Raw genomic sequence first — 12,474 nt, 5'->3', positions numbered from 1 at the left:
GATATAATTTGAAATTGTCTTATCCGTAATAACTGAGGGAAACACATTTCTTGCTACATGATACAATATAAAACATACAATTATGTCCGTAGATAAGAGAAACTAAAGTCATCAATTTCTTCTATTTTTTACCTACTCTAAATTTTGACTTCTCATTTACGCGCTCTGAGGAACTAAGGTGGAGGTGTTTCAATTCAATTCACGTTATCGCTACCCGATGAGTGAAACAATTAGTTATCATTTTCTACAATCTAGGAACGGACAATAATGTCCTAGGTAAGAGGTATACAATTATACCCAATCATTTCATTTGTAACATGTTTAGAATTTGGAACTATTAATGGCGTCCGGTCTGCTTTCCACTATAGGGGTTATAATTTGAAATCACAACATGTAAAAGACAAGTGAAATGACTAAAATTTTCGAGGGCCTTACAGAAAGAATGGGCCTAGATATGAATCAAACAATTTCTTACTTTTTTATTTATTTGAGACGTGTTTCCAAAATGTAATGATTATTGATGTTATTTTCGATTTCGAGTGTTGAATGTTTTAAAGATTGTTATAAATATTTTTATACATAACGAAATCACTATGTATTGCCCACGATTACTCAATAGGTAATGATTATTAATATATATTTTTTGCTATATCTTTTTTATGTTATGTTAAACAAATGATACACATTACGAATTTTTTCCGTAGTATTAGGTAAAAATTCATACTATAGTACTGTACGAACTTGTATTTTACCATGCGCCAGGCGAAATAGCACTAGCTTCAGGCAAAAAATGTGCATACAAAAAATTTTGAAATAAGAAACTGATAAGAATAAATAAGAAGAGCAACAATCTTGCGATTTTAATGTCTTTTCCGGTACATTTCTAATTCTTTATCAAAATTATAATAACTATTATTATAAAAATTAAACAAAATAAATACCAATGAGAAACATCTACTGCGCTAGAAGACTATGGATTCGATAGTGGTAGCGGCCCTATTTGATCATTTTCTCATCTCTACACTTCCTAATATTTTGGGGTCTTTTATGTCTATAGTACCCTACTCCATAATGTTAGTTATAAGTGTATATTAACTAGCTTTTATAAATTAGTATACGAATCGAGCTTCATCCTCTTAACGTGATGACAGCGAAAGAGAAAGAGTTAGTTAATTACATCTTTAACACTTCCTTTTCCCAAGTTAAAGTAAACCAAATAATGATATATAACCTACCGTTTAATCAAAACTATGATATCTTGCATAAAACTACTTTGAAGTAACATAAGACGGGGTTACTTTGCACAAAATTTGAAAAGAGATTCACAGTACTCTGTCGGTAAAACCATGAAGAGTAGAGAGGAAGTTTCAATTGCCGCCGTAAGATAGAACATGTTACTGTATTTCGGCTATAATGTTTGCGGTTAATTCAGTTCAAATTACCGGGAAAGTTTGTTCTAGTAGAGCTAAAGGCTACAAAGTCACTGTAAAGGATGATAAAATTTAACAGATATCACCTATAGAATTTCCGTCGAAGTTTAATTAGTTCCGTAGAATACTACCATGTATAATGGGACTTATATGCAGTAGTTAAAATTGAAATGTGAAACGTTCTAAAGTCATAAAAAAGTAAAACTGAGAGAAGGCGTTTAAGCCTTTACTAGGGGTTAATTTGCACCAGTGCAAAATACCGCTTAGATAGGAAATTATTACCACTGGAGCCTCCTGTGTTTTAAATTTAGGTAAATTTCCTATTTAGGTAGATGCTGGAACGGATTGCTTGTTAGAAAACAAATAATGAACAGAAGCAGATCCAGAAAAGTAGTATGAGGTGCTTCATTTAAAAATTATTTTAAAAAAAATCACTAGATATTTGGGGACTGGGCTTGCAGCTTATACACGTAGGAATCACTAGCAATAGATTTTTAGGCAAACCTTTACTTTGACTCAAACAGTGACTACAACGATTTATCTGATCCGGTGTCGGAAGCAATTTAGGAATGATTCCCAAAATGCTCCAGTTTGCTCCCGGAACCGGATCAGTTGAATCGGTTATAGTTACTGTCCGAGTCAAAATAATGTACAGTGTTAAGAATTATACTCTAAAGACAAGGGCCAAAATGTTACTAAACACCATTCTTAATCAATCCAGGTGAAGTGGTGACTATCAATATTGTTATCTATATGGGGACTACCACCCCACCCATATCCTACACAAGTACCATAAAAATATCCAAAAAAATATTTAGTCAAACCACTACTATAAAGCTAACGTAAGAAGGACAAAAATTAAAAAAACACTTATCACTAATTATAAATCAATGAAGCATGACAAGGAAAAATAAATTTCATTTCCCCAAGATAATGGAACAACCAGCAGCAAAATAAATACTTTGCCAAATTCTCAAATGCAAAGCAAATCAAGAATAAAAATAATATCAATTAAAAAACGAAAGGACTCGCCGTTTCGCTATACCAGAACACTCATGAGTAATGAACTCATAGCTTCTGATTCCGGTAAAAGTAAAATGGCAAGAACGCATGCGCAATACTCAAATACACATTACTGAAAAATGTTCGTTTCTGCACAGACGTCGATTTATTAAAGCGAGCAAACTTGTTATTATACCAAACAAGACTAACCAATAAACGCTCACTTTTACCATACGTCGGGAATATCTTCAGAGTTCGACCACAACCATCACAGGCTTTCTCTAACTCAACTAAACCACAGTGCTGAAAAGCGATATGAGTTAGTATCCGAATCAAATACAAACTTATTTAAAAACGAAAAGTTCAAATTCTCTGAAACAAAAATTCAATAACACGCTCACCGCATTCCACCAGCAACAGCACACACATACAAGCAGACAGAACATGTGAAGTCACAGTAACAAACTGCCATATGAGTGTACAGAGACACAGTGGAAAAAATATGAACTACCACCAATCTCTGTACTAAGCCGTCACACCAAAGGCACGAACAATTCCAACAAGTGACTCACGCAGAAACAGTTCCAGGAAGTGACTAAACCTGTAAGAACCGATTAAAGTCACTGTTTGAGTCTAATTGCAGACTTGCCGTTTAAAAAAAATCATGCAATTTTGGCTGGGTTTCAGCCTGAAAGTTACAAACCCCGTAAATCTTAAACTGATTAGTGTTCGGATCATATTCTTGGACAAAAGGAATAACCAAATCAAATCAGTTTACAAAAATGATTTTTTCTGTTCGTCAGCTGGCACTTTTGTGGGACATATTTTAAACTATTAGAATGAGGTTTCAGAGTTGGTACCAGAAAATACATAATTTCCTTGACAAATATCGGTAATTCAAAGTAAGTACTGATACCGATACCATCATTATAATATCAATGTTAATAAAATGAATGCAGTTTTGTGTAAAGTGTAAAATGTTTAAATACTAAATGAAAACATTGCACAGAAACGTATGTTCAACATACTTTTTTGGATGTTGTTGAAAGGAACCCCACGTATGAAACGTTTCACATTTCAATTTCAACAATTGCATCAAAGTCGAATTATACGCACTAGTATTCTACGAAACTAACTTAACTTTAACAGAAATTCTTTTAAATTTAGGCTGTTTTTACAGTAACTGATTTCCATACTACTGCAAAAAACCCTCCTGGTAATTAGAACTGATGCTAACCCCGAACATTATAGCCAAAATACAGTTACATGTTCTATCTTACAGCGTAGTTGAAATTCCCTGTTTACAGTTCATGGTTGTACCGACAGAGGACCATGAAACACTTTTCATATTTCGTGCAAACTAACGACCGATGTGCAGATTAACCGCGTGTTACAGTATCTAGTAACCTCTGTAAACGAAATGGACTATCAAAATTCAATGTGTCAAATCATGACACAGGACTAGAAAAATGTTTGGGAATGAAGGAATCCATATAATTAAGAAATTACGTCCCTAATGTATTGTGGTACTTCGGAACACAAATACGCAAGCAAAGAAAGCATTTCAGAATGTTACCTATAAAAAACTTAGGAACGTTCAAGTACACACTCAACACGCAAGACATGTAAACTTATCCTAAATACAGTATTTTCCGCTATCCTCGTTTACCAACATTTTGCGTAATGCCCTAATCTGCATAGCAATCTTCTATTTACTGTCCATCTAGCGCATGCTCGTTATATTTGTTTGTACAATAATTCATATATCATGTACGTTTACTAAGCCCCTAAAGTGATCCTATATTTTGCTAATGTCGTTCTAAACCCTCCGGAGAAATGAGGCTAGACCCAAATGAACTAAATCCTGAGTAAAATTACAAACGTTCATAGTTTTTGTTCCAACATAATACATTCCACGTTTAATTTGGAAAATTTTAGGATGAATATCATTCTCGCGATTTCATATTTTACAAAAGTCTCTATATAAATAAAACAATATCGTCGAGCACCTATATTTTAAATATGTGCAACAATTAGTGAGTAATGTGTAATCAATAATAAAAGAATCATTTTTTTTAAGAAGTATGTATAAACTACATAAGATGTGTATGAGTAGTAGTTTATATCTTAAAAAAATAGACTTCCTTATATCTTGCTTTATATCTTGACAAAGAAAAATCGATTTCTTGTTATTATTTGGTATACAGCTACTGTATGTGTGCCACGCCATTTTCAAATTGTAGATTTAGACTCTATACTGTATACTGTAGGATATAGGGGCTATATACTAGAGGATAGATCCTAAGAAATCTCTTACGATTTGTCCTAGAGTCAAAATCTCAACGTGTATGGCATCAGATCGCATGTCATTTCCTGTGTTCTGAACGATCCTATGAGATTTCTCTTGTTTAGAGCACACTCTGTTTTGGAAAGAAAATTCGTAAGACTTCGATTTAAGCGACATTAGGTGAGAGAAAGTTAAAACACAACTGATGAGGTATCTTCTGATCGTGCAGGTGTACTTTAGGTGTACCACTCGAAATAATTGTTGAAAAATTATAGTTTATAAGGCGTGCTATACAGTACGAGATCAATCCTAGGAAATATCTTAGGATTTATCTTATGAAAAATGTTATGACATATCTTGTAGAAAACCCTACACTTTTTGTGCCCTACACGTGAAAAGTTTTCCTGTCTGACCGAATGACGTTTATCAACATTGTGAAATAGTTCTATTTAATAAAAGTACAAAGTTGAAGAATTACTATTCTAACCATACTGCACATCCCACTTATATTAATAAATGGCGCAATATTGTTATATGGGATACCTCTTAAAAAATGTCAGAAGGGTGCTGGTATACTTTTGGCGCACCACATTTACAAATAAAATTTAGAAGATTTACAAATACAATTTAATACTTTGCATGAAAAGACATTTATAAGGTTCGAATTTCTGCAAACAACATAATTAAATACAAAGTTATACAGCTGCATTTTATGTTTACAATTGTAGGGTTACTAGTGTAAAATGATTATAAATGTTTAACGACGACGGATAAAATAGGTTAGAGACAATGTTTAGCAGAAAGGGTCCAGCTAATTCTTCTAAGAAATGTTACAATTTCGGTAGTTTCTATTTACATCAGTTTAGTTTAGGCTGGTTCGGCTTAGTTGCGGTTGTTACGTTAGAGTTTATTAGTAAATGGCTCCAGCTAATTTTCAAAAAGTAATAGAATTTTGCTTACTTCTATTGATATTAGGTTAGTTTAAGTTTGTTAATTTCATTAGGTTAGATTTGGTTAGGTTGTTTTAGGTCTAAATACTTCCACCTTCCATTTCTCCTATAAATTTTGTATCTTTTGCCTACTTCTGGACACCTTCGGCGAAACATTTACCTATCTGAGTACATATGAAAGATCACCGGTGATACTATTTTCCACCATCGGTTTATTTCTGTATAGTTTACAGAATCTATAGTTTATGTTTACAAGTGGAGCGCTACTACTACGATACCGTGACAATTGCTATTCAAACCCGTATCATTGCCGAAACCCACTCGTTTTCACTACATTCACTGAGGCGCCTGCTTCCTTCGCTCGCATCCCTTGACTGACGCTCGGGCCCCGGCTTCGCCCTGTTCTGACTAGGGTTAGATAGCATTCGTACTTTCCAGAGGCCACCTAGTACAACTTGGTTTGCGTTTTTAGCACTACAGTTTTTATACTATATATCCGGCCCCCGTATTTGTACGCAAATCGCAGAAAAATTGTAGTTTAACAACAATTGCTTTTCATGGTCCACTTGAGGAATTTTATCTATGCTATGTGAATAAGGTTCATGTCTGCCAACGCAAATCATTTAGTAAACAGTGATAAAATATAATTTTTCAACAATTATTTCGAGTGGTACACCTAAAGTAAACCTGCACGATCAGAAGATACTTCATCAGTTATGTTTTCACTTTCTCTCACCTGATGTCGCTTAAATCGAAATCTTACGAATTTTCTTTCCGAAATAGAGTGTGCTCTAAACAAGAGATATCTCATAGGATCGTTCAGAACACAGGAAATGACATGCTATCTGATGCCATACACGTTGAGATTTTCTCTAGGACAAATCGTAAGAGATTTCCTAGGACCCATCCTATAGTATATAGCGCGCCTTACTTTTTCCTAAATAATTTGCGTTGACCGACATTAAAATTATTCACATAGCATAGATAAAGTCCCTCAAGGGAGCCACCAAAAGCAATAGATGATAAACTACAATTCCCTTACGATTTGCGTACAAATACGGGGGCCGGATATATAATAGAAAAACTATAGTGCAAGAAACGGAAACCAAGTTGTGCTAGGTGGCCTCCGGAAAGTAAGAATGCGGGATATCATATCTAACCGAGTCAGTGCAGGGCGAAGCCGGGCCCGAGCATCGGTCAGGGGGTGCAATCGAAGGAAGAAGGCGCGTCAGTGAATATATTGAAAACGAGTGGGTTTCGGCAATGATACGAGTTTGAATAGTAATTGTCATGGTATCGTGGTAGTACCCCTCCACTTGTAAACATAAACTATAGCTTCTGTAAACTATACAGAAATAAAGTGGAAAATAGTATCACCGCTCATCTATCATATGCACTCACTTAGGTAAATGTTTCGCAGAAGGGATTCAGAAGTAGGCAAAACATACAAAATTTACAGGAGAAATGGAAGATTCAAGTACTTAGACCTAACAAAATCTAACCTAATGAAGTTAAATAACTTAAACTAACGTAATATTAATAGAAGTAAGCGAAATTCTATTACTTTTTGAAAATTAACTGGAGCCATATACTAATACAATCTAACATAACATAACCGTAATTAACCTGAACCAGCCTAAACTAAATTAATGTAAATAGAAACTACCGAAATTGTAACATTTCTTAGAAAAATTAGCTGGACCCTTTCTGCTAAACATTGTCTCTAACCTATTTTATACGTCGTTAAAACATTTATAATGATTTTACACTAGCAACCCTATAATTGTAAACATAAAATACAGCTGTATTACTTTGTATTTAATTCTGTTGTTTGCAGAAATTTAATCCTTATAAATATGTCTTTTCATGCAAAGTATTAAATTTTATTTGTAAATCTTTTACAATGTGGTGCGCCAAAAGTGTAGCAGCACCCTTCTGACATTTTTTTAGAGGTATCCAATTTAATAATATAGCGCCTGGTATTAATACAGTGGGATGTGCAGTATGGTTAGCATAGTACTTCTTCAACTTTGTACTTCTATTAAATAGAACTATTTCCCAATGTTGATAAAAGTCATTCGGTCAGACAGGAAAACTCTTTACGTGTATGGCACAAAAAGGGTAGGATTTCCTACCAGATACGTCATAACATTTTTCCGAAGATAAATCCTAAGATATTTCCTAGGATTGATCTCGTAGTGTATGGCTCGCTTTACTTACTTCGAGATATCACCCACATTAAATACTTCTTGTGAAGCATTTCTTTTAACCAATTTTCCAAACCCATGTAACCGTAATGTCAATCTGAACCAATTAGTATATGAAAAATTGAACATTACCTTTCTGGCCGAACTGAATTTAAATTTTTTGTGGATAATTGTTGGGAGTCATTAGAGTACGACGCGCAAGTCTCCTGAACCACTATTTTTCTTAGCGTTTCTATATTACTTTTTAATGCAGGATCTGATTCTGCAAATTCTGATTTAAGCATATCAACGGTCACTTTCACATCCAAAGCTGTACCCTTGTCCATTGTTTGGTCTCCTTCCGTTCTAGATAATATTAACTCTTTGTTGTCAGTCATCAGTTCGTATGTCCAACCTTTCCCTTCCAGTGGATCTTCCTGAGGTAAGTCATAAACAATTTCTTCTTTACACATCAATTCCAACTTAACAGACGCCTCACCAGCCATTGTGAATTCTAATTATATAGGAATTTAACACTGTTCTTATACTTCCCTTATATTGTTTGCCAGTGTTTTAATGAAATTATTTACGAGAACTTTCAGAAAAGTAACTTTATTTTTCCAATCTTCTTCTTCTGCGGTTGCGTATTTCTTTCGTAAAGTGATTCAAGGTTAATAGAATGTATAAAGTTCGGTTATATCGGTAAAGGGACGCTGATTCGCTGGAGAAATGACGTCACTGCAGGAGCAGCTATGAAGGCGAGAAAGTGTAGAGAAGACAAGCAAAGCGTACAGCCACAAGCAACACAAGACAAGGTTTGCACAGGAAATAAACAATAATAAATAATTTTAAATAATAAACCTACGTGCCTTTTTCTGCTTAGTTGTAGGCCTCACTGTGGCTGAGGCACGCCTAGTCGAGATTTTCTTTTATGGGCATTTGTTGATTTTAGAATTTTAATTCTATTATTCATGTATTTTATGCGAATGAACATCGTAGTTCTTACATATATTTTAATTAAATGTTCATTCACATCAGGATACTTTTCACTTATTTTCGCGGTTAGTCTTTTTACAATGGTTTTTTTTTTCACCGGACATTTTGCTGGTACCATTAATGTCATTGAAAATAAGTTCAAAACCCTTCATTTTTTATATACATTCCTGGAACGAGGGGACCACCACGCGACAGAAACTCGATCCAAACTTCAGATGCTGTACCGGGTATGGAAGGAAGTACATCTCTACATAGTGTACCCATTGATGTGTCGTATTTTCTTCCTACACGAGAGCTCCTCCGTGGCTAAGCGGTTAGCGTACGCGCCTTTGGCGTGGGAGACCCGGGTTCGATTCCCGGCGGGAGCTCATGTGGTTCGGATTCCACGTTAATCAGTAGGTCCACGTCTCATATAGTCTCGCTGCTGAAAGGGACGCTAAACTAAAAATCACTCAATCAATCAATCTTCCTAGATGAGCGATGTATCCAGCAAGAAATCGAAACCCTTCCACTGAGCAATCTGTCTGTTGTTCAATAGCCGGCAATTCGGTAGATGTTCTGTCATCTGATACAAAGATATTTACGATTTCGGTTTCGCCTTCAATCATTGCCAAGGGTTGCGTCATATCTGGTAGAATTCCTTCTAATAATTTCGATGTCAAGAAATCTCCATCATGTTCTTGCGCGATAGGAACTTCATTTGAAAGAGGGATTTCATTTATATTTTCCCCCATAAGCAAATGCCGCAAACGGTGTTTAAATTCGATTGGTGTCGGATGGTTATAGCCCATGTAACCAAAATGGCTGGGCCAACGTTAAAATATGGTTGAATTGATTTTTGGTGACAACAGGAACGTTGGTCCAGTGTTCTTTACGCCGTTACGAGCAACCAACCAAGCCCCAGTGTTGGCCCAACATCATTTTACGTTGGAATAATAGTTGAATTCAACCAACCTTTTTCCAACAGTAGGCCATTGTTGAAAGTAAAACAAATATTAAAACAGAAGAAAACAGAACTACGTAATTTAGATATGATATTTTTCATGTTGAAATTACCAGAATTTTACGTCTAGTTCATACTGTGGAAGGTAGGAGGCAGGAGTCATTCCTACCCAGAGTGCATCAGGTGAACCGCAAGACGTCCGCCCAGCAGTGGATTCCGTTTGCTGGATTATGGTAAGTTTTCATGCAATTTTATAATTATTTCATGTCATTGTTGATATGTTCAGTTGCATGCCTAACCTATATATAATAAGTGGTTGTAGTTCATTACGCAATCAAAACTATCGGCGTACATAAATTCCAGTGCTGTGCTCGCTAGGATTATAAACAAAGCAGCAGCCCACACAGCAATGAAATATTTTCAAAACGTTTCTAAAACGTGCCATCATTTTCCTTCAGAAAATGTATCCTACTTCCCTTAAGGAAATATATTCCATATGTTGTTGAAAACATTTTCCACATAATACTAAAAACATTCTCTGAATATACCCAAGAAAGTTGTAGAAATATTTTATACGCCGTTAGAGAAGTTTTCCAGAAAATGATTCCTGTACGATTTCCAAACATTACTGAAAATGTATTTGAAACGTTTTATACAATGTTAACGGAATGGTTTTTAAAATGTGTTGTAAATTGTCTCGTTTCAGAAGATAATATATTCAAGGGGTGGGGTTCTGGAGCATCCCACCTGTGTAATTACGTAGGTGAAATTCATTTTTGACGAAATTTGTTTTACATACTTTGCGCGCAAATTTGTTAAATTGCATGATGGCGAAAGTGAGTGCAGGTTCAAGCAAGTTTACAGACTTTGTACTAAACACATTAGAAGAAAAAGATTCTGATTCTGAAGGTAATTTCAGTGAGTCCGATCACAATATTGAAGTACAATCGGAAGTCGATAATGAAATTAGTGCAAGTGACACAAATGACACGGGGGGGGGGTAACATCATAAATGATTCAGCCATAAGGAGAGACTCTATATTAGTGAAAAACAGTCATAGATGGAGTTCTCAACCACCTGTTCGGAGTTTCCAAAAGAACTGGGGATGCAGTTTGCTAGACCCTGCATGCTGTAGCGCCTTAAGAAGAATCTTCTCACTGATTTGTCTACTGGTATCAGAAATAGCCTTGGTATTGAAGAATAACCATCACATGTAATTGGCTCAACACCTAGTCTTACGAAGCAAGCATGATGTCGAATGTACCCTAGAAATAAGGACAGAAAGACTCAATATTTTTGTATCAGATGAAAATGGCTGTTTGTGCTGAGCACAGAAAAGAAGTCTGCGTTTCGTGCAGTAGGGAATAGCTGTATCTGTTCGAAAATGCATACAAACTACTATTGTGTATTCTTGTAAGTGATAAAGTGAAATAAATATGTTTAAGTTCGTGTATTATAATTTTATTAGCGTTTAATTATATGGGGTGCGCTGGCACCACACCAGTGTATTCACGTAAACTTTTTTTGCCTGTGTATTCCAGGGTTAAATAAAAGGTCTATGTCTTCTCAAATATTTTAGACGTTCCCAGCGTCCAAAAATTCGCCTGAGGGGCAAGTGACAACATCTTTGTAGAATAAATAAAAAGAATGTTTTTCGTTTGTAATACTAAAGAAAAAAAGGAAAGTTCCATATTTGTACGCATAATCCCACCTATTTTGTACACGTATGTAGTTAAATAAAAAAGAAAAAATACCATCTGTAAAGTACCTTATCAGATTGATTGCGAGATGGTATTTTTTTAAATTCTTAGGGCCATATGCAGAGTCCTTTTGACATGTGATTAGTACCATACTAAAGCGTTCGACTTACATATGCTTCCTGCAGAAGTCGGGCGTTTAGCATGACGCTAATCATTTGTCAAAACGACTCTGCGGTTATAGTTTAAATTCACTCGACAGATGGTAGCACATTGTAGTAATAAGTGTGTTTGCGATGCCGGATAAATAAGTATGCAGATATTGAACAATATTTCCACAAATTATTGTCAGCAAAATTTGTATTTAAAAATTTACTCTAACTACACATATTTTATAGTATTTGTATTTCCTAACAATGATATTCCAAATAAATGCCGTTAAACCATTGTAATAGGTGAATTGGAGTCGAAGTGTGGGAGTTGTTTCCTGATACTACGAACCTAACTCCTCTTGAGTTAGTTACTGTGCTAAGCAGTGATCAAGTATTGCAAACGTACTTGTGAGATCAGCGCAGATACCGTACATAGGAGATTGACAGAGGATCTTCATCTTCTGGAGGGTTTATCTTAAATTTTGAAGGTCATTGCTTGTAATCACAGTTTGGCCAACTCTTTTGTCCCTTTATTAGGGCTACCTGTAGCACTATCTGAGCGGGGTGTTGTTTACATCACTTTATGCGGTGCATATTTTTATCGCACCATGCATAAGCTACCGGGATTAGTTCAACGTCCAACACCTAAAGCCGTGGCTGATGCCAAACGCGATCCTCGAACGAATCGACGTACTCGTCAGCTCTCGGAGGGTAGTTTAGACTCGGCTGATAAGCGTTCCAGATCTCGCTGTCCTACTTATATTCGCAAGTCGGAAGAATCGGAACCAATGCAGACGGCCGCTGGGGATCCTAGCACATTTACTGTTGGA

The 12,474-nt window shown here is 35.6% G+C and overlaps 1 protein-coding gene across 1 annotated transcript in view; it reads right to left on the bottom strand.

Annotated features, from left to right (window-relative positions):
- LOC145676486 (uncharacterized) overlaps positions 1 to 8,618 on the bottom strand; it is a 34,101-nt gene extending 25,483 nt beyond the window's left edge. Inside the window, exon 1 of the mRNA XM_081747291.1 lies at positions 8,009 to 8,618. Coding sequence (XP_081603417.1) covers positions 8,009 to 8,361 — 353 coding nt within the window. The 5' untranslated portion in view covers positions 8,362 to 8,618. The remainder of the gene's footprint in view (positions 1 to 8,008) is intronic.
- Positions 8,619 to 12,474: the final 3,856 nt, after the last annotated feature.

This window comes from Thermobia domestica, unplaced genomic scaffold, assembly GCF_964235325.1.
Source record: "Thermobia domestica unplaced genomic scaffold, izTheDome1.hap1.1 HAP1_SCAFFOLD_165, whole genome shotgun sequence".
NCBI classification, from domain to species: Eukaryota; Metazoa; Arthropoda; class Insecta; order Zygentoma; family Lepismatidae; genus Thermobia; species Thermobia domestica.
The sequence above is the reverse complement of the archived record's forward strand: the minus strand, read 5'-3'. Positions and strand labels throughout refer to the sequence as shown.